Below are 24327 nucleotides of genomic sequence, written 5' to 3'. Positions count from 1 at the left end.
CCAATTTTCAAATAAAAGTTCTCTGTTAAATCTTGAAGCCTGGTATAGCAAGTAACTCATGTGCAAGATTACTGTCAATTCAGTCTCATTTGTAAAAAACAAACTACTCCTATATAGGAGCAATGATTAAGTTTTATTGCTTCAATTTCTGAGGATGACCTAAAAAGGACCAGTTTTGTAACTCCAAGGAACAGGAGTTTGAGGTCTACCATGGGCCTAATTGAGTATTATCACTTCCTATTCAGTTGAACTTAGCTCATCAGACATTTTACTACCTTTGACTCCACATGCACAGAGTAGGTGCTCGATGAATATTTGTTGCTGGACGAATTAGAAATTTATCACACTTGTCCCTAGAGGTTCCAGAGTCCCTGTCTTCTCCCAAGCTCATGTTATTAATAGCAATATCAAGACATCTGAAGTGAAATTATTTTAAATATCACAGTCTTCTTCTATACTGACCATAGAGATTAAAGGCCTAAGGGATTTCCAAAAGAAATAAAGGCAATTATTAAACAGACATACAAAAAAAGTCTTCTCTCCAGCAATAATACCAGTTCCAGAATGAAAAGAAAATTGGAAATACTCTGTAAGACTCACATATGGTGACTGAGACTGCAAGTACGATTTCCAACAGGAGAATGAGGTGAATAACTCTGTTCTCACAAATTAACCATTATTTTCACTAATATGTAACCCATCTCTGCAAATGGTAAGGTCTAGGGGAAGTCTGCAATGACCCTGTCACTTAGATTTTTTTCATGACACAAAGCTCAAATAGCACCAAATATCCTGTTTGGCCTTCATGAAACCACTGTTCTCTACTACTCTTTAAAAGTAGGAATCGGTATATCTTGGCAAAGATCAAGATCAAAGATCTAGACCCCTTCTCTTTCTAAGTCATATGTAAGTGCATCTCAAGATAGATATAGTTTATAAATGAGTCTCTGGAGCCTCTATGAAGATCACTCCATGTTGGAAAGTCTCTGTTTTTCATGGGAAATGTGAAATTGATCTCCATAGCTATCCTTGTATCTGGGCATAATTAAATGAGAATCAGAGAACTCCTCCCCAAAGAAAATTCATTTTTCCCTTTCTTCCTTTTTTAAATTTTTCATTTACTTTCAGTTTTACTACTTCCTTGCTTTTTTACACCACTGTAATTATCAATAGTTGCTTGCTGAAATTCATCAACCACAGTCCATGATGGTTATCAGGAGAGAAGCTACATCCAATAAGATTATCTAGGGCTTCCCTGGTGACGCAGTGGTTGAGAGTCCGTCTGCCGATGCAGGGGACACGGGTTCGTGCCCCGGTCCGGGAAGATCCCACAGGCCGCGGAGCAGCTGGGCCCGTGAGCCATGGCCGCTGAGCCTGCGCGTCCGGAGCCTGTGCTCCGCAGCGGGAGAGGCCACAACAGTGAGAGACCCGCGTACCGCAAAAAAAAAAAAAAAAAAAAGATTATCTAGCACAATTTCTGGCACATGTCAAACACTCAATACATGTTACTTTTGCTTTTCTTCTCTTTCTGAGCATCAGTCTACAACTCAACCATAACTATTAATCAAATATTTGAACTTTGTCTTTCCTAAAAAACTACTGTTTTGCATGAAGAGTTGCATGTATATTTTTGTAATTTTATGTTCTGTTCAAAGACGCGATAGAAAAGAGATATTATTTATATAAGTTTTAAAAATATCAGCAATTAATTATGTTTTACATGATGTAAAATATCTATAGTGGAAAAAGGTTTATTTTCTAAAACTGTCAGTGAAGCATCTGCTACATACCTAATGTGAATGGAAGGTTTGAGAGGGATAAAACTTCCACCTGAAATGCATTACCAGCAAGTACCTAGCAATCTTACCTCCTTACTTTAAAGATATGATATTACAAAGACACAATATTAACTGTGTCCCTCTGTGGTTATCCTCTCATTAAAATCTGTTCTAGTTTTCATAGTTCCTTTTGTTCTTCAACAATCACATTCTAGGAACTAACTCTGGCAACTGAAGTTTGATTCAGGAAAAACTATGAACGTCCACATTACTCATTCTCTCATTCATTCTTTCCATCCTTAGGTTCTGCCTTTTCTAATCTATAGCTTGTGTGACCCACACAACCAAATTTAAGGAAAGTACCCATCCCAGGTTTCTACACGCATTCTAACACAATCTAGAATCTCATCCTCATAAAATCCAATTACTAAACAGTAAGATTCATGTGTTGCTCTCATGAAAATTTGTCCCACTTATTTTCTAATTCAGTAAAGCTACTGGTTCAAATGTGAAACCAGGTGAAAGAAAGATGAAGTCTTAACTGGTTCCCCTGAGGGACTGTTTTGGAATAAAGTTTTAAGGGCTTCCACTTGATTCATACTTAATAGGCCAATGTCTCTTCTGCCTTCATGAGGAAAAAACGAAAACAAAAAAGTATCTGCTCTGATCAATAGTGTCACCAGCAAAGCCCATTAACAATTTCTTGGTAATAAAATAAAGTCTAACCTTTTTCTTTTCCTTTGTGCTCAAGTCAAGTTTCACTTGTTCACAGGGGGCCGCATGCTGAGGCCTCACACCTGCCCTTCAGACCAGAGTTCCTCCTAAGAAACAACCGTGCCAACACCTTAGTTTGGGGACCCATGTGCAGAAGCGCTGAGCAGGACCCTCAGTTCAAGATGGCGGCGGCGGGCCATGTGCAGAGATGCCGCGCCAGGCACTGCGATCTGGAGCGTGAGCAGCACAGCTGTGCCAGCCCGGGGAGAATCCCACCCCCTCCTGCTGAGATCCTTGTAAAGCAGCCCCGCCCACGGCCTGTCGGGAGAGAGTGTGCTGCATGTGCTCTAGAGCGGGAGCTCCCACCTTTCCATTCTCTCATCAGAGAACAAAGCTTTCCTTTGCTTCTGAACCCAACTCAGTCTCCTTCTATTGGTTCAAGCTACACCAGGCAGAAGGTCCTTTATTGGGGACCGACTTGGGAGGGACTGGTAACAGTGGTATTTAGTCATGTGTACTTTTGTTTGGATTCCAACAAAGGTTTAACTTCCTTGCCTTCCCCCCCACACACAAAAAAAGATATTTAAACACTAGCTTATGATGATAAAATTAAATTTTACAAACGTAAAAATGAAGAAATGTCATTTGTAGCAAAAAATTCAAATTAAAAATTTTTATAGGTTTCATTATTTAATCTCTAGACAGAACAGAAGAATTTTTTAATGCAATTTTTATCACAAGAGAATCTTGTTTTCTTGAAAAAGGACCTTTTTAAAATTCCAGGTTAAAGTACCACAAAATAATCAAGGTCTGCACATCACAGGTAAAACCCTTCAGCTATTATTGAAACATAAGTATAATTACACACTGGAAAAAGATATTATCAGCAGAGAAAAGATGCCTTAAGTATTCTTTGTCTTTTTCCAAACTGATGGACACGAGTGAGCTCTAATATCATTATGTTTAGAAATGGCTTCATCCAGATCCAACTGTACACCATTAATGTTCACCTCCATACAGCCATTATAAAAGGCATTCACTGGTGTGGCACTGAATGGAACATCTGTAAAAACAGAATATTAAAATATTAGCCCAGGATTAGCATCTTACTTGCTTATAGTTAGAGGAATTATTCAGACTGCCCATTTCCAACCAAAATCTAATCCTAAAGGAAAAGTTAATAATGTAATTCTGTTCAATAAATTCATATTAAGTGACTCCTGTGTATATAAGGTATTGTGCTTGGCACTGAATTCAGCATAGCATGAGTTCCTCTGATTGCGTAAACAGTTCCAGCCAAACCTTAGGTAAAGAAACATACTTTAAAAAGAGTAGAAAATAGCGTATTCTTCCTTGTGATGTTCTACTTTGTTATTTCCTCTTTAAATCTGAGCAATAGTTTAAGCATTATTAAGTCATTTTTTCAACTCAAAATTATAGTTACATGGAAATCTTTTTTAAATGCCACAATAAATATATCTCTTTTATTTTTGCTGGAATTCTATATTTTCCAACGAAATAGTGTCTTGCTGAGCATACGATAGCAGGTCGTGATAGGGAATTCACTTTTATGTAATGTTTGGTGTTCTGAAAAATAACAGTTTTAATAATACTTCAGTAAATAGGGCCTCTAGGCCTTTCTACACTTTACTCTCCTTATCAAACTTAATACTTAGGCGACACCCTTGGATTCCTAAGAACTGTGGTTCATCTTCAAAACATCCATCTCTCTATTTGCTTCCTCTTTTTTTGGCATCTCATCTCCATAAATTTTAATCCCAATGGATATTCTTCAGCCCTTATTCTTCCTCCTCAGTGTCTTATGCAAAAAAATATATACTTCAAATGTCCCACTTCTAACTTGCCAATGTAGTGAATAAGTCCATACTTTTCTATGGGCTCATAGCATTTTTTAAGAAAACCTTTCAAGTCTGGCTGACTATCATAGGTTATACCACTGTTATAAATATCCTCAGAATCATCTATTTCCCCTGATTTTCAATTCATAACATGCAATTTAACACATCTATTTTGCATAACAATCAATTTACCCATCCCATAGTTCACACTCTCAATGTCTCAATTTCCAGTTCTCCTCAATTTTTCCTCACTCTTTTTCTAAACACATCTTGCCTAAAGTCAGTTCTCAGTGCTGTTGCCAAAGTCCTGGAACCACTGAAATTCTGATATTTTCACTTCTTTTGAACTCTTTCATTGTTTGTTTGATTTCCTAAAATTGCATTCAACTAATTTGTGAATAAGGTAGTAGGTGGATTTCAATGCAGAATTCATTCATTTGAACTGTAATTTTACTTCCTAATAATTAATCACGTTAATGTAACTATGTATCTATATCTATCCATGGATCTATCAATCCATTGATTTATAACTTTTGCAGCCTATTTACTTCTTTTTTCTTTTTGTATATCTTGGCCGCGCCGCATGGCTGGCAGGATTTCAGTTCTCCGACCAGGGACTGAACCCGGGCCATGGCAACGAAAGCACCGAATCCTAACCACTGGACCGCCAAGGAATTTTCCTACAGCCTATTTACTTCTATTCCCCCAAAACCCAGATAAAATTTCCATATATGGGAAATGAACACACTGAGCAGTTAAAGTAACTTAATGAAGGTTACTAGAAGTCTAGACATCAAACTCAGAATTCTCCCCATGAGAATAGCATGCAAATGGTATTTGAAAATGCTTCTAAAAAACTTTCTGCCTCAATTTTTTTGTCATTTAAAGAAAAGTGTTGATGGCAATTTTATGTTTTCCAATATTAACTATTTTTCCTCCAGTTTTCCCCATCTTGGTAAATGGAATCTTCACCCATGCAACTGCTCATGCCAAATACCTAAGAGCTTCTTTCAATCATTAATTTCTATTAACTTTGTTTCTCACATACATCTCCAATCTATTCATTGTATAGTATCTCCACTGCCATCACCCTAGTCCAGCAGCCTCCCCAGCTTCCTCATCTGCAAAATGGAGATAACAATAGTACCTACCTCACAGGACTACTTTAAATATCAAGTGGGTTGATACAATTGAAGCACTCTGAACAATGCACAGACTGTTTATTATACACTAAATATGAACGATGGCTGTATCGTTGTCACTACTGTTATTATTACTGCTTCCCCAGCTGAACTACTTCAGTAGCCCCCAACTCATCTCATCCACTTTTGTCTCCCACCTGTCCATCTCCATCCATTATGCAGGGAAATTCTTTTAAACTTCATTATTGATTGACCACTTCCTTGTCTAAAACTTGTTAATGATTCTCAAGGCTCTAATAATAAGATGCATGACCCTGAACCAGGTCTACAAACCTCCCACCCACCCACCCATTTCACAGCCTCCTCTTGCAGTACCATACTCCTTGCCCAATGTGCTCTCACCATACTGGTCTTCTATATATTCCTCAAGCATGTCAACCCCTTTCCATTTTGCCATGGACACTTTTACCTGCATACTAGTTCCAGTCTCCACCCTCATCACCTGGTTAACTTCATTTAATCCTTCAAATATCAGATTTGTATCTTATTGCCTTCTTCAGAGAGCTTGTTCCTGGCCCCCATAACCAGATCAAGCCTCATTTTCAGGCTCTAATAGTAACCCCTACTTTTCTTTCATAGAAGTTATGAAATCTTTTTTTTATATTTTCCTAATCACTTGTTTAATATGTACCTCTGCCGCTAGATTGTAAAGGTCTTAAGAGGAGAGATCATATCCATTTGTTTATTGCTGTGTCCCTACTGCCTGAGACATAGGTTCTTAATAATATTGGGTGACTGATGGTTGAATTGAAGAATAAATATTAAACTCAGAAGATAACTGTGAGGATAAAATGAAATAATAAATCATTTCTGGCTAGGATAGTCAAATGCAGCAAAGCTTGGTTAGTTTCAGTTTACCATTAAATAAATTAAATAAAAATGTACCAATAAAATGTTCATGCAAACCCCCAGAAAAAGAATAATGGATACTGGAATTTTCTCTTCCCTTCTGATGCCCCTTTACTCTAACTACATATGCTGTATATATATATAGATAGATAGACAGATAGATGCTGTTTTACTACAATTACATATTTAAAATACTATCAATTTCATTAAAAATATACTTTTTAAAACTGAAGAAAAAGTAAGAAGATACCTGGAAGGCCACCCAAGTAAGTGGCCACTGTTTCTTTCATTGCTTTGTTCAAGATGGCAAATTGTCTTTGAAAGTCTTCAGAGTGGAAGCTGTCTTTTCTATTTTGAGTCAACAGCTCCAAATTGTTTCTGTTGACTCTGATTTCCAGAAGGGATTGTTGATTAGAGCACAGACTTAGGGCCTCTATCCGAGCTATTACCATATTTTCAACAGATACCAGGATATCCTGAAGAACAGAGCAAAGACTCAATATAACAAGTACTAACGTTAATGCTGCTTAAGAGAGACTTTAGTTTGTGAAATTCAAAAACAGAATTTCAATGAGGTGGGGAAAAGTATGATAGAGCTTTCAAATTTATTTAAATGAAAAAACTACTATTATTGTAATCATAATTTTAAAATACACATTAGTTTTAAAATCTCCAGGTTTAGCTAAGATGTACATGTATAGCAGGTTCCGAAAATTCAATAAACTAACAGCATTGTCTCACCAACAATGGGAACTAAAGTAGTGTCTTAAGCAATACATTTCTGTTTATGAGCCTTCCTAATTTCAAAACCTACATATGGAAAAGGAAGGAGTTGAATCATTCTTTGTTGGGGAAAAGACTTGGAAATTTTGAAGTGCTTTAGTAAGCACATGCCAGCAAGACTGAAAGGTTTATTTGTGCCACACAAGAAATCCTGTAGACTTGGGACAAATTTTATGAAGTCTCTGAGAAAGAAAAACCAGGATTGCCAGCAGTAAGTTACACAGTATTTACCAGAAGGTTCTCTCTCTATATATATATATATATTTTTTTTTCTGAACTTTTCAAACTGCTGATACACTAAATTACTCAACTTATTGAGAGTCATCTATACATCTAGCTTCCCAGCATGTAGAGGAAATATAAAAAGAGAGAAAAAATAAAATCAAAACGAGGGAGACGGTTGTTATGATGCTTCCCAGATGGTAGAAAGATAGTCTGAAGTGTTTACTTAGGAATCCAAGATACCAATGCTAAATGAAGCCTATACTTCCCAAATACAGCTTAGCTGAGGAAATCTGTTACTGTGTTATACACATGCATATCCTGAACTCAGAAAAAGTCAGCTGAGAAAATGTTCCAGAATGATCAATATTATGTGGAATAATGTTATGAAACGTTGTTCACAGATCATAAGAAGGCAATCTGACACACCAAAAAAAAAGGGGGCTGTGGCCATGAAGACAAACACAGAAAAGATAAAATAAATATCAAAGACATGGCACTTGTTAACCTCCTCTACCGTGTGAATGTAGTGTTGAAGGCAGGATTTCCATTTTGCTTAAAGAACAAAACAAACAAGCAAAAAAAAAAAGCTGAAACCCAAATGTAGCAAGCTCCTGTGGTCACTGGAGACAAAAGCTCAGCAGGATCTTTTTAGGTTGCTTACAGTTAACCATCAGAAACTGCCCCCATCCATCCTTTAAGTGGCAAATAGCATCCCTTTTGATCACTACAGGCATTATTCAATTATATGTCTCTTTCTAAAAGCCACAGAGAGCATCCAAGCCAACCGCGGCACAAACGAAAGCTGCTTGCTGTAACTTGGAATCCCCCCACTGTGGATGACACAAGGACAGAACTATTAGCCTCTAATAGAAGTTGAATAATACAGATCTGATAACTCTCATGTTTTCTTTTATCCAAGAGTTTTTTCCTGTGCTTTCTCCTAATTTCAAGGCAGAGTTGCCAGCAGGAAGCCAAATAGACTGGTTTTAGTTTTCTGTAGTCTTTCCTAATTTACTTATGGGAGAAAAAGATTAAGAGTGCCAGAAAACACAAAACATTATAATTAGGCACTGAACATTTCAGAGTGGATTGCAGTCAGACTCACTTCTATTTTGTTAATACATACAAATTCCCATGATACTTCAAAGATTCTGAATAAGGGCAGATCTCTGGGTACTCAGAGAAGACTCCAAGCAACCTTTGTGTGAGTCTGCCTAATCGAAGCTATAGATGCAATAGGCTTTTCCATTCCCCCCTCCCATCCCTTTACTTCTTGGTTCAAACCTTGGAAATAAGCCAGCAAAAAAAGTAACAATGATGAATATTTATTGAATCTTTAATGATGTGCTAGAGGCTGTGCCAAATAGCTTATATAAGTTATTTAATTTTCAAAATAGCACTTTGAGGTAAATACTGCAATTTTATCCATTTTACGGATTAAAAAAAAATTACAAACCAAGGATCATAAAGGTTTAAAGTTACCTGAAGCTCTTCAGTGGCGGAGTCCACCAAGGACAAGGCAAAGGGCACTGTGTTACTGGAAACCAAGGCCAACATAACACCGGTGCCCGACGATGGGCGAATATTCAAGGACACGTTTACTTGCCAAGCCTCAGGATTGGATACATTCTCTGTTTAAACAATGAAACAGAAGCAGGATCAATGTCCTCCTAAGGTGCACCAGAAGGAATTAAGTATAATCTTATCAATACTCAAAGCCATCTTTGTGTGATACTAAAGATTTTAGTCCTCTTTTTCAATGATCTATATAACCAAGGCCCAACAGAGCAAAAGAAAAACAGTTTTCAAGGCAGGCAAGAAACACAGATGGAGCCTCATCCTTTTGTTCTTCTTCCTACAACAGAATTCTGGATTGTGGTGTTCAGGATTACTACGATTTTTTCCATTTGCTCTTTAATAGCTCTTCCTTCTGTCTTATATATTCTCCCATGGTCAAATCTCAGAGTGGTTGTATTTTAAAGTACACATTAGAAGAAAGTTCAACACATTTACTGTACTATTTCTGAGGGAAAATTTGGGTATAGCTGCCACCCCCCGCCCCACTTCTCTTCCATATAGGGGTCAGATTAGAGCAGTGGGAAAGCAAAGTATGATTTCTATACATAGGGGTGTGGGATGGTGTAGTGGTAGAGAAATACTCTGAAGTCAATAGTTAACTTTGAAATTCTAATAGGAGCTCTTGTGTGATTCTCTTATCATAATACTTAACATTCTTTCTCTTAATTACTAGGTCAATTGTCTACCCAACTTGAGGGCAAGCTCTACATGTCTCTATCATCACTGTCTTCCTCAGCAGTCCCTTAACAAATATTTATTGAATTAATATGATTTCAAAATAGTTTGATTTCTGAAAATATTAGTTTACAATCTGAATGCAGTCTTCGTCATTCAACATAAAGTAATGTACAACAATAGCCCAAATACTACTTGGAGGCTTTAAAAAGGTGAATGTGAATGGAGAAAATAATTTTCCTTTGACAAGATGTTCTTCCATTTAGCCACATCTAATACTATAACATTTTTCACTATAATCCTTTAATTCCCACGCAAGAGAAAAAACATGCATATAATCATTTTGAAGTAAGTAAATTTACTCTAAGATATTAACAAACTCAAACTAAAATGAACATGTAAATGTACAGAAATTATAATGTAACATTAAATATTAATTATAAAGTAGGTCACTTTCATATTACCTGTGAAATAACTAATTACTTATGAAAGTAGTTTCTTTCAGGTGCAATAAAACTCTTATTTTCATTCTCTTTCCAGAGATTTCTTTTTGTCCTTTGAACAAATTGTGGGCCTAATTTTTGCCTATGTCCAGTCATCAACTCAATTTAAACTTTTTTTTAAAAAAAAATACCTTCATATACAGAACAGAGCTAAAGTTAAAGATGTATTAATTTATGTTAGGAAACAGAAAGCACTAGTGTAAGATGCTTTCTTAAAACTGTAGCAATACTTTTTAAGGCTGAAAATAAAAAATTTAAAATATGTTTTTTTCTTAAATCAGAGATATCAAAATCAACACTAAATTTATAATACAAACTGTTAGTAGCTCAAATAATGAACTCCTAAAACACAAAAAAACAGAGACGCCAATAAAATAATTAAGATACACAAATACCTAATAAACATATGGTGAGATATTCAACTTCAGTAGAAACTGGGATAATAATTAGAACTACAAGATTTAATTTTTCAACTCTCAAATTAGAAACAAATCCCAAGCACAAACTTTCTTCTCTTGGTAAAAGTACAAATTGATAAATCATCTTTGGAAGAGAATCTGATTGAACAGTAGGAATTATACCTTTGCATAACCTTTGATGGAGAGAATCTGAGATTCTCTCCTACAGAATTAATCACATGAGGGTACAAGGATAAATGTCCAAGGATATCCCAGAAGTATTATTTGTAAAGGTAAAAACCTGGGGTCGGTTTGGCAAGAGTTCCTGTTCCTATTAGACTATAGAAAACTGTGGAGAGTACTCGTTCCCATTCTTAAAACAACAAAAGACCAATTATCTATATAAGTACAACTTTTCTTGAACTATCACCAAGAGCCGAGGTTGCAGAACAACTGACTAGAAACCTAAAGGAAGACAGATGCTTCGAGGGAGAAACAGGAGGAGAGTACTCTCTTACCCAAGGCAGACAAAAAACACTATACAATTTGGTAAAAAGCATGTAGGTAAAAATCTTAACAAAACGCTAAAGTCCAAGTAGGGGCTGGTGTGAGAATATAGAAGCCAGGGAAACCGCAAACACATGGGAAATTCATACCCATTCAAAGGATCTTACTGGGTGCTCAAGAGAAAAACTGGGAGAAGAGAAAGAGATTAGAGAAAGTTTCCTTCCTAGTACAAGCCCAAGGCGAGAGGAACAGCAAACTGCAGAAAAGGCACAAAGTCTCACCCAGATCATTCTTTGTCTGCTCTAAGCAAGACTTAAAGCATTAGGGGAAAGGCAGCAAAACCTTGTTGCTGTTAGGTCACATCAAAGTCCCATTGCACCTACAGATTAGGGAATGAAAATAGCAAAAAACAAAACAACAACAAAAAATCATTTACCCTGAGGAAGGAGCAGGAATACACCTTGAGTCCTAACCATTAGATATCTCCCTTACTGGTGGGCAGGAGGGGGGATAGTGGAAAGTCCACACCCCTGAGACACAGGAATGGTAACACCTGTCTAAGACTGAATCTGCACCAGAACATTAGAGAATGCTCCTCTGACCCCCAGACCCCTCTAAATTGCTAGCAAATGTCAAGTAACAACTAAGAGCACTTCTGGGAGTGAAACAAGACCAGAGAGAGACACTTTCTTGAGGCAAATGAAAGCAATATCTAAAGCTGAGGGTGGATCAGTTATTAAGAAAAATCCTCTGGCCGCTACCCTAAGCACAAGGTATATTAAAGGAATTTGAAGGGTAGTCATGGAAACAAGAAAACCGAAGCAGCTCAATTCTTGACTAGATTGATTCAAGTCCCCTCATTAAGTGTCTAGCAAAAGGAGAGCTGTGCTCATCTCCAAATGTAAATATTATTTATCTCAGTCTCTACTGTTTTATCTGACACCCACCTTTAAACAAAAATTATTAAATGCAGAAGGAAGCATGGAAAAATGACCCACAGTCAAGAGAAAAAGCAATCAATATGACCAGATTTAGATATGACACAGATATTGGAACTGTCAGACAAGGAATTTAATTATGATTAATAAGTTGAAGGCTTGGGTGGAAAAGATGGACAACACGCATGAACAGATGGGAAATTTTAACAAAGAGGTTGATATTTTAGGAAAGGATTAAATGGAAATGCTAGAAATAAAGATGAATACCTTTGATGCATTAATCAGTAGACTCAATACAACTGAGAAACTGGTGAACCTTAAAACAGGTAAATTTAATTTACCCAAAATTAATCAGATTATGTGCCAATAACCTTTAAATAACAACATAAGCATATTCAACTCCATTTTTTCTCCCAATATACTTGGAAAAATTCTATTAAAAATATATAACAGTATGAATAAGCCTAACACTATATCTGGCACATAGTAAGTACTCAACAATGTTTACTGAAGGAATTATTGCTGTTTGTTAATGAATAAATTTAAACAGTAATGAGAAAAGAAAGATAAAATGGGAAATCACTTACTATAATCTATGCTAAATTGAGCAACTCCAGAACCAGGATAGTAGGAACCCTTCTCCACAGTGACAAGACAATGCTTATTTTGTTTTTCTTGAATGATCTCCTTTACTCCTGAAGCTCCTTGATTCATCAAATTCCAGCCTCGAATACATCCATCTAGACGAGGGTTAATCTAACAATTTAAAATATAGATCAATGAAAGCATTTTAAACTTAAAAAAGACAGACTCATAAATGAAGTGGCTTAATTGATTATAAGATATAGGTTTTCATTTAGAGGCAAAATTCTTTCTTTGATGACATTTTAAAGTACTTAACATATTTTGAATTTTATCTAAATTTTGTTCAAGGTGTCCTTCAGATGGACAGTCCTTTTCAGTAAAAGTGAGCTTATGCCATCAGAGACCTCCACTGGGATCCTAGTGATTTTTAACACCTCAAGCCCCACCTGCCTCTTCTGCATCATCCAGCACTAACTCTTCTGCTCTCGAGTTCCATATATGCTTCTAGCTGTGCCCCTGAGTTCTAAGCTGCTTTCTGTTTTTCTTTAACTGCATTTACAACTAGGTTTGTCTTGTCGTCAGATACTAAGCCTCTTCAGGAACAAAAGTGTTTGCATTCTTCAGTCTCACCAAAGCAACCAGCCACATTCAAGACATGCAGCCATTTCATAAATAGTTGATTCTTTTTGAATAATTTATTTTACTTTTTAAATGTCTTGATTTATCAATTTCAAAGGACAGGTATATTCACTCTGACATGAGTTAACTAATTCAGGTTTTATATCATATCACAGAAATCTTTTAAAAGCTAAGGTAACTGAAAGATGGATACAAAATGGTCAATATTTAAGTTAAATCAGCAAGTGTAAAATTGGCAGACCCATGACTTCAAATGAAAAATTTAAAACTCTTCAAGGTCATTGATTAGTCTCCTTCATGAAACCTTTTCCATGGTAGTTAGTCAAATACCACATACAGAAAATCATCTGTTATATCTAACTTCAATTTATGACAGGCTGCAGTTATATTCCCACCAAAAATTTTTCTATTTAAAACATTCCACTTCATGTGCTATCCTTATCTCCCAAATTTTAGTCCTAAAACAGACCTAAGAAAGGTCTTTGACAGGCTTCTACAAAATCATGTAATTTTGGACTCATATATGTATTTATATGTTTAATGGCTGAGTATGGACTACTATAATGTTAACGTTGAACTGATACTCGGAGAATTTTTCAAAATCTACTTCTCCATGAGTAATGCTGGGAATTTAAATAGGCTCAAAAACACTACATTCATTTTCTTATTTCCTTAATATAATTTCAAGGGTTGATAATGTTATTTTTCCTTGTTCAATTCAAGTTTTCACAGTTGGTATGTTCAACAAAATAACTTCATTTGACTCTCAGAAAAACACATTTTCAAATCTATTACAGATGAAGGAATTCACCCATGATGAACGATATAAGCTTGGATCCTTACCGGTCTAATGAGTGCATTCTCCACTTTCCGAGGTATTCCTGCAAAGTATACTTTGGTTTCTAGAAACCCATTGGTAGGCTTAAAAAGGCTTTCAGGTTTATTTATATTCATTACAGCTTCTTTAGCTATTTTTACACTAATACTCTGTTCTAATTCTTCCACGGAGACCTATAATTAAAAAGACAAAAATTATCAAGCAACCAAACATTACTGCATTTCATTTGAAACACCACGATTGAAAAATCCTGTTATTATTCCAGTATATAATTTTCCAAAGTAATCATTTTACTGTACTTGTTAATTTGTTCCAATACATTTGAAATGTCACATTAGTATAAAGGTGATAAAAATGTGTTTTAGTGTGGTAATTCTTGATCGAAAATTAAATCAATACCATATTTTAAAGTTTAAAAATCAATATTTTTCTATTATATTTAAACACCCATTTATAATATATATCTTTCAACACCAGTGTGCCATAAAATTAACAGTTTAAAAAAAGAAAGTGGGGGCTTCCCAGGTGGCACAGTGGTTGAGAGTTCGCCTGCCGATGCAGGGGACGTGGGTTCGTGCCCTGGTCCGGGAGGATCCCGCATGCCGCGGAGCAGCTGGGCCCGTGAGCCATGGCCGCTGGGCCTGCACGTCCAGAGCCTGTGCTCCACAGCGGGAGGGGCCACGGCAGTGAGAGGCCCGCGTACTGCAAAAAAGAAAATCTTAGAAAACTTTTAAGTGCCCTTATTTTGCATTTGTCTGATAGTATAAATATGAAATCAATAAGGTAAATAAAATTTTAATATAAATTAAGAGAAGTTAGTACATTCAGTATTCTGTTCATTATGCACAAATTATATTTTATTTCAAAATTCAAAAATAGTTGAGGTCATAAGAAAGCACATTAAATTAAATTGGTTTTTTCCAATTTTGAAAGTAGTTTGGATTTCTAAAAACGGTTGGAAGTAGTGGTAACCAACAATTAAAAAAAAAAAAATCTTCCCTGGACTTCCCTAGTAGCCCAGTGGTAAAGAATCCCCCTTCCAATGCAGGGACCGAGGGTTTGATCCCTGGTCGGGAAACTAAGATCACCACATACTGCAGGGCAACTAAGCCCAGACGCCACAACTATTGAGCTTGTGAGACTCAACAAGAGCCCACGTGCCGCAAACTACAGAGCTCACGTGCTCTGGAGCCCGCGAGCCACAACTAGAGAGAGAAAACCCGCGCGCTGCAACTAGAGAGAAGCCCGAGCGCCGCAACGAAGAGACCGCGTGCCTTAACAAAAAGATCCCACATGCCTCAACATAGATCCCGTGTGTCGCAAATAAGACGTGTTGCAGACAAAAAAATAAGGAAAATAAATAAATAAAATAAATAAATATTTTAAAAAAAAATCTTCCCATAAAGGCAATTTGAAGAACCATTGCTGCAATCTCCTTATGTAAAACTGTAGGACTCTAAATGCAAACTCTTCGTTTACTTATCAATCAGGGAAGCCAAACAATAGGCATATTAAAGCACTACTACGGGAAGGAAAAATCTATGCTCTAAAGTAAATAAAATAAATTTGGTAACATTTACAGATTTAAAGTTGGTCAAGGCTCTGTCCTTAATATAACCAGTCACCATCATTTTATTTTAATGATTATTCCCTCCTTGAAAGATGTTCTTAACTTAGCCTCCAGGACCTCCGTCTGGCTTGCTTCTCCTCACACCCCTTCTCAGTCTTCTTTGCTGGATCCTCTTCTTCTCAACCTCTATAATAAGCCCCAGAGTTCATCCCTCTAGTCATGCAAATATTTTTAAAGGGGGCTTTATTGCCCCACTCTAGGGCAAATTTGGGGGTGGTGGGCACTTTTAGTTTTCACAGTAAGTGGTATGCTGACATTGCAAGATGCTAGACACACCCTGCAATATGCAGGATAGTCATGCAAAATAAATAATAAAATATCCAATATCTTACAAATTTTCTGAACCTTCCTAGTAGATATTCATGTAGGGTATACTCATGCTTATAATTACCTGTGCTTGTGTGTAATATAAACACTAAATATCTGTTGTACCACTTCAGCATTCACTGAATTTTTCAAGAATGTAATAATCTTGTAAACAAAGAAGAGACTGATGTTTGTTTTGTTTGGATATTTATCAAGATTTTCTCACCATTTTGTAAAATTACTATTACTAGTGGCAATACCATTTATGCACTTATGGTTTTTCAGTTGCCAATACAACACCCCCAAGCATGTCTTCAGTTGTAGCTTTCATGTTATTCTATGTATAGGAGTAAGCTTTGACAAATATTATACTTGAACTTGAGCATTTACATATGGGAATACATATTACTTTCTAAAAATTATTTTCTTTTTTATATAATAATTAGAGCATTATATTGGATGTGATAGAGTTTAAAACGACAGATTGACAATAACCAATCTCAGGGCCTTTAAAGCCCTCTTTATGCTGAATACCAAAAAGTTTTTATCTACCTTAAATTGAAAGCTGGACCTTAAAAATATATACAGAATCTGACCACTTCTCACCACTCCCACTATCAACACTCCAGTCAAAGCTGCCATCTTCTCTCCACTGTGTTGTTGCCATAGTCTCCTAACCCCACATCCTATTCTGTCCTTACTCTCTACTGTCTAGTTTCCACAAAGCCATTAGGTCCTAACCAGGATTATCTTTTAACATGCAAATTAGATTATGTCACTTCTCAAAATCATCTAAGTTAGCCTAAGACTCTGTATTTGCTGTTCACGTGACAGAATTATCTTCCCCCAAAAAGCTCTCCGGTCTTGTGTCCTCAAGTCTCTTTCTAACGTAATCTCATCAGAGATGGCTTTCCTGATTCCATATGCACACTCACCATCATCATTCTCTATTGCCTGGCCTTGCTTTTCTTTTTTCTCATAGCATTAATCACTATCTGACATGTCTATTTGTTGATGCATTTGTGGTTTTCATCTCACCACCACAATGCAAGCTCCATTAGAGCAGGGACTTTGTTTTATTCACTGTTGTATCCCTACCACCTAGAAGAAGGAATAGCACATAAAGTGCTCAATAAATATTTTGTTGAATAAATGAAATTATTATACAAATTATATATTTCCCACCAATATTAGGATTATACCCAACTATGAAATATAATAATCACTTACAAACTAGCAATATTTATTCCTACAGGTTGTAGCCATTCTAATGACTTAATCATTACACATTCAATTTTTTAAATCTGAATTACAAAACAATTCTGTTATATGCTTTAATTCTAATTTCTTATTTTTAAAGTATTTTATTTAAAATTTTAAAATAATCCATAGTCCAGTTTACAGATTAATTTGACTTAACCACTTTGTCATTAATTAAAATTAAAATACTTATTTAAAGTATTTATTTATTTGAAATAATTTCTGTGCTGCATAAATTTGTTTGAAACAGTATATAATTCTTTAATAAATCATCAGGATTAAAAGCTAGTAAAACTACCATGCTCGGGGACGTAAAATGCATAAATTGTTACAATATTGAATTACAATTTAAAGAAAAACAGCCAGCACCAAGTTTATTACCAGAGTCAAGTTTTTCTCTGACTTGCTTATTGTTCTTAAACTTTATTTTTTATATAAACTTGTATTCAGTTTATAGAGGGAGATTTTAATGTAAGTGTTTTAGTTAAAACATGGGCATATCATTAAATAATAGTTTCTTTTTAACAAGAATCATAAACATAGGAGACAAATAAATGCAACTGAACAGCTACCTTCCATCCATCCCGAATCCTGTCTCTTTTTATTTATTTATTTTTTTGCAGTACGCGGGCCTCTCACTATTGTGGCCTCTCCCGTTGCGGAGCACAGGCTCCGGAAGCGCAGGCCCAGTGGCCATGACTCATGGGCCCAGCCGCTCCGCGGCATGTGGGATCTTCCCGGATCGGGGCACGAACCCGTGTCCCCTGCATCGGCAGGCGGACTCTCAACCACTGCGCCACCAGGGAAGCCCTCGAATCCTGTCTTTAATAATATCACTCATGAACAGTTCTTTAATAAACACTACTTGCAACTCATGATAATTTCACAGATAAATATTTACCTTCTTCTTTATACATATTATATCCTACCTAGAAATTTATCTAAATTCACCTTCAAACAGCTGATATTTTCAATTTGTATAAACTCATTAGAAAAAATTCTGTTCACTCTCTTTTGCTGCAAAAGTGATTTTAGCAGTTTTAGATAGGTGATTTAGGGACGTTAGGCATTAAAATGTATTCTGCAGCACATTGGAGGTATAGCTGTATGCATCAAATATTCTAGATAGAGCTATAGTAGGAAAGATGTAGTAACAAAGATACACTAATAAGCATTAGAAGTCAGAGAATTTTAGTGACTTCTCTGACAGTTGCATTTGATCTTGTGAAGACACTATTCTTTTAGAGTTAGGAGCCCAAAATCCATGGCTGCCAAAAGACAGACAGCCCCCTTTTCGGTGAACCATATCTGCACCCAACTGTTCTTTATTACCACCTTCCTGTAACATATTTCACATTATATTGTATTAGTTCATAAGGCAGCATCAGCTACTAAACTGTGAGGTACTAACCTCGAGCAAGGACAAACTCTTGCTATAGTTTTAGAGCCTTGAACTCAGGGATGTAGCACTTTAAACATGCTCACTAAAAGCTTATTGCGTAAATGACTGCAAGAGTGGATAAATATAAGAATGAAATAATTTAGTGATGACTTTACATGGCTGCTCAACATGGACCTCTTGTCAGTTCCCACAGGCTTAGGTAGTGTCTGTTTGGGGCACAACATTCTTCTCTCTGCTCTTCTCTGCTGAAAGTAGCATTGATTTAATTGCAGAAAGGAATTCTCCCCTCTGTGGACTAACAGTAATCCCTTCTCCAAGTAATTCCTTCTCCAAGAAAAGTTCCATTTTAATACAGTAAATTAAAGTGCTGTTCTTGATTATTAAAATAAAGACTCACTTTTAGGGATTATCTAAAAATGCTAGTTTCTAAGCACTATAATTGGTACCAGCTAGTGTATCCTGTTTGTACAAACTGATTATACCTACATGATAATATTTAAAATTAAATTAAATTTTTTATTTTGCTACTATGTGTATTTCTCTTTTACATTAAAAATATTGATGGCTATCCAGTGTAGTTGTCCTTGATCAGTGTTGTCTTAGAATAACCCCTGACCTATAGGAGCAATATCACTGTTCACCCAGTGACAGCCACTAAAAAAGGTAAAAAGTTAAGGACAGAGTAGTTGTCTTTAACAAAGCAAATAACTGAAAACAACTTCAGTTATGGGAAATCTGCAATATATTGAGAGATAATAACTTCTCAGGCTGTTTCAGGGATTTACAGCATGTAGAATATACTTCACACAACATCAGATAAACCCAAAATTATTTTGCTTTGGTATCACTATTAAAAAAATGATCAATGATTTTATACAAATTGCATCAAAGTGGAAAGATTCTTCATGAATTCAGCAAAACGTACCATATTCCATAAACCATCATTAATAACTTTGCCTCCAGTTGTGACTTTGGCTGTATATTCATTCTTAAACTGAATTTCAATCTTGCCCTCACGAAGTGCAATCAGGAACCAAGCTGAGTGATCAGAAGATTCTGCATACAGGATAACACCTTCTGAATCATATGTCCGGAAATCAAATTCAGCTGAAAATCTAAACAATGGACAAAGAGAGAGACTTAATAGTAAGAAATATTGAAGACTATGTTATTCTTTTTTTTTCTTGTACTGGCAAACAGCAATACGTTGAAAGAGTCAACTCTTTCCCTGGAAAAAATAAAAGAGAAGGGCAGGACTAAGCTGTTCTTGTATTATCTCTGGCTCCATGTGTGTTTAAAATCAAGTTATTATACCTTCTTGCTTATTCGTGGAATCTTTTTTCCCAATGAAAAGATGCTTTGATAATTTTTCATCTTTTGGCATTTGTTTTGAAGGCACTCTTTAAAATGCTGGAATACTCATGTACAAATATTAGGCATATTGTCTCTCTCCTGGAGCCTTTTATACACTATGTAATCTGACATTAAGATTCCTTTTTTTTTTTGCTGTATCCATATGTGATTAGTAAAAGATGTTACAATTCCATGATTGAAGTTTATCCATCAAAAACATATTTTCCTATGATTTCATATATGTCAGGAAGGAATCAGTCACAGAGATACACAAGGTAGTATCTGGATGATTGCAAGCTTAATTAAGACTTCATGTGTGGTAAAAGAAGGTAAAGTCAAAGACTTTTAAATGTATCTGTTCATTTAATTTCAAAAGCTCCCCCAAACTCTAATTGCATAAATTACTATACTAGAGTACATGGAAGGAGAGCTTAAAAGATATAGTCATGCGTTTGGGGCTATCTGAGCTCTGATAACACCTGTTGCTGTTAAGACTCTGCACATATATGTATGTAGTTACTACAGGGGAGGAAAAAATCTTAAGTATGCTGGACTAAAAAATAATATATATCAATTCAGTGCCCTTAGGATACTTTAATGAGAATTAGCATTAAAGTTTCCAAGGAACCAGCAAAGCAAAATGACTGAAAAAAGATAAACAGGGAATAGGAAAAATAGTTGTATAACTATTAGTCATCTGAGTTAAGTTAAAATAAAGGAAATTTAAGTTAAAAAATCAAGAATTCAGATAATTACTAAATAAGGCAAGAAAGAATCCCACACTCTTTCTTATTCCACATATAATAGTATAGTGATAGAGGCACCACTTGCAATGGGGCACAAATCTACCTCAAATGGAACAAAGAAAAGGTGATAGGGCTTCCCTGGTGGCGCAGTGGTTGAGAGTTCGCCTGCTGATGCAGGGGACACAGGTTCGTGCCTTGGTCCGGGAAGATCCCACATGCCGTGGAGCAGCTGGGCCCGTGATCCACGGCTGCTGAGCCTGCGCGTCCGGAGCCTGTGCTCCGCAACAGGAGAGGCCACAACAGTGAGAGGCCCGTGTATGACAAAAAAAAAAAAAAAAAGAAAAAGAAAAAGTGATAGAATAAACTTTTTAGTCTTTAGAATTCCAAGAAAATATTACAAAGAGGTAAATGTGGAGTAAAGTATGTTGGGTAGATAACAATGTAGTAGGAATTTACTGAACTCATATTAAAAAGAACCATTTTGCTTAGAGTAGGGACTTCTATTCTCTTTCATATTCATCACATTTTGCTGATGTGAAGCATTATTATCTTGCCAAAATCCAAATCTATGTACTCTCAGGATCTTATAGAAGTTCATCCTATTATGGAGATAATTTCCTTCTCTTTGTAAAATCATGCTAAACCAGTCATTCAAAGAGTCGTGTTCTGCACATTTTCTGTCTGGAATACATCAGCATACTGACTCATTATATTGGGGAACAATTCGTTCTTTTTCAGAAGTATTGTAGAGTGAAAAAAAGTGAATCTGCTAACGTTGGGGTAGGGTAAGTATTTGATCATGGGAAACAGAGCTGAAGGAATTTGCAAAAAAAGAAAAAAATATATAAAAGTGTTAGCTGTTCTTTGTGTTCGTTACACAGGTGGCAGCTTATAAAAATTCATGAAGCTTACATGTAAGATACATGTATATTTCTATGTGTGTATATATATATATATTTATAATACTTCAATAAAAAGTTTAAACAAATAATAAACAAATAAATACTGAAAGAAATAATTGATCCAATTTGATCCAATGTTACAGCCCAAGCATTTGTGAATTGTGAAAAATGAATACCTCTGAAAGTGCCTGAAGGTATGTAATAATGAACTCTTCTCTCTCATTCTCATTACTCTCATAGCAAGGAAAGGTTGTCTACAATCTAATCACTAGAAGATATTATTTGCTCTGAGATGTTAAAGGGGAAAACCACAACTTGGGGGAAACGAGAGTGTCAAAAGAGCACAATTAAATCAGTGAATAAATTTCAATGTTCCTTAATGGTAAAATTTCTATGGATTGAGTTGAATTATTTAATGAATAATCACTCATATATCTAATGAATTAAATATTCATGCTTATCTAATTAAAATATTTTAAAATTTGTACTCTATAATCAGTCTCAAATGTTCCCTTTCCATTATTCCAACAAAATTCTGAAATTCTTTTCCTAGTTCCAACAATGTATGGCTCTGAGAAAATTTGATAATTAGAGTCATGACTCAAAAATAGAAGAAATTACTCCCTCCCAAAAGTCAGACTAACTACAGGAACGGCAGATAAAGTACCCAGATAGTCAACTAAAATCATGCGATGCATTCCTTTAAAATACTACTTAAGCAATCATATATAGTTTCCTTAATAATTATGAATATAACTATATTCTAAAAGCAGTATTTTGAATATTTCTCATTACTTAATTTTTAACAACATGTATAAAGAAAGAAAATTTCACAAATACATTAAATCTACTTTCCCAGCTTCTTAGTAAATATGTATTCACTAGAAAAGGAAGAACTATGGATTAAGATAAAATGATCATTGGAGAAAATCAGCCTAGAACGACCCCAAATGATTCAAGCATGAAAATTACGTGTAAAGATAAAAATGAACTTTGGGGTACCTCATATCATCTGACTGATAATATACCTAACTTATCTGATAATAAAATTTCATACATTTTAAACCTTTCAGTCACTTCTTTTCTTATGTCCTGACCTGCTTATCTCTAGAAATTATCATTGACATTGGTACCTCACCTGGTGATTTCCGGCAAACGAAATTTTAAATACAAAACAACCCCTACAAACTGCTCTGCCAAGTAAAGCAATTCATAATTTTTGTCAAGGTTCAAAGGAAGACACACTGGAACAGCCTGGAGAAAAGGCAACAAAACAAACAAAAAGCATAGGTTACTGCTTGGTGTTTGTGTCAGGGTATCATCTTTTCTCTATTTCCTAGTGTTCTTGTCAAATGTATCCTCTGTGATACACTAAAATAAATTAAGAACACCCATGGTAATAATAAAGCAATATCTTTTACTTCCTTGTATAGTCCATCAGTATAATCTCCAAGAATACACGTTTTAAAGTCTTATTAAGCCAAAATTTTTCTGAGCAAAAATTTGCTATCTAGATAGTAAAGGGAATGCTGGAAAACCGGAATGGGTTAAATATAAAGTAAGATATCACTGTAATCTCCAAGGAATTCACCAAAAAAAAAGTGATTTAGAGTCATCTGATGTAACATCAAGGTTTTTTCCTTCTAAGAGCAAAAACAAATATTAAAATGGAATGGTTTTTAAGGGAGAAGTTCTTGGGCATACATACAGGGATATTCTGGGGGGAACTGTGTAAACAGCACTGTATTAAATCTAAGTCCAGAAATAATATCTCATTTCCTCTTAGAACTTCCATAAATCTATTCCAAGGTAGATGGTAATGTGTAACTACAACAAATACTGAAATAATAGAAAACCAAATTACAAAATAGACATGAACACAATACAGTCCAATGAAGTACTACCAACGTTATTACGTATGCCAACTAGCTTACCTTACCTTTCTTTACCAAGTAGGTGGCATAACATGAAATGTTACATTTTTTGGACATACACAGCTTTCTCTGGGTAGCAGATAAAGAGGTGTGTGTAAATTCATGATTAAATCATTATTTAGTTTAGGGCTTTTTTTACTATCTGCTTCATAAGCATTTGAAATTTCACTTTAACTTTTAAAAATTAAAAGAGATTCAAGAATTTGACTAAAGATCACTAACATGTGATCCTTATTTAGGAAAAAAAAAAAAGAGCTTCAAATGTTGACCTATTTATTACAATGGAAGAAGAACTAGAACCTACCCCCAACATTCAATTTCTGGATCAATTATGAATTGAATCTTAGTAACTAAAAGCAATTTTGAGAGATACAAATTAACAAAATTGACCTCTCTGAATTTCCATATACTTAAACCCCAACTAAATCCTACTCTGACAGAGTTGTTTCCACCTGAGATTTTATGAGCACTCTTGCAAGTACTAACATGCCTGCGGCATGATCAAACTTGTCAGAGTGAGATAAAGAAAAGCAGACACTGGAAAATGTTTTCTCTAAAGTTCTATGAAAGACTTTTTTCTCACAAAGAGGAGTATAAACCTCAGCTTTTCTTAGTTTCTTAAATAAACATACACTTTGCATTTTATAAATGTACAGGCTATACAGATGAGCACTCTCTGAACTGTGGCCCTGCAGCTTTTCTTTTTTTTAATCCAGTCACTAA

General features: G+C 35.5%; 1 protein-coding gene across 1 annotated transcript in view; it reads right to left on the bottom strand.

The window, feature by feature from the left end:
• Positions 1–3150: 3150 nt before the first annotated feature.
• Positions 3151–24327, bottom strand: part of PROS1 (protein S) — a 55488-nt gene continuing 34311 nt past the window's right edge. The window contains exons 9-15 of the mRNA XM_079922409.1: positions 22809–22924; positions 19595–19784; positions 14077–14244; positions 12597–12765; positions 8893–9041; positions 6653–6878; positions 3151–3555 (exon numbers count right to left, since the gene is read on the bottom strand). Of these exons, the coding sequence (XP_079778535.1) occupies positions 3395–3555; positions 6653–6878; positions 8893–9041; positions 12597–12765; positions 14077–14244; positions 19595–19784; positions 22809–22924 (1179 nt within the window). The 3' untranslated portion in view covers positions 3151–3394. The remainder of the gene's footprint in view (positions 3556–6652; positions 6879–8892; positions 9042–12596; positions 12766–14076; positions 14245–19594; positions 19785–22808; positions 22925–24327) is intronic.

Source organism: Stenella coeruleoalba (assembly GCF_951394435.1).
Source record: "Stenella coeruleoalba genome assembly, chromosome: 5".
NCBI lineage: Eukaryota > Metazoa > Chordata > Mammalia > Artiodactyla > Delphinidae > Stenella > Stenella coeruleoalba.
Note: the sequence above shows the minus strand (reverse complement) of the source record. Positions and strands in the feature narration are given on the sequence as shown.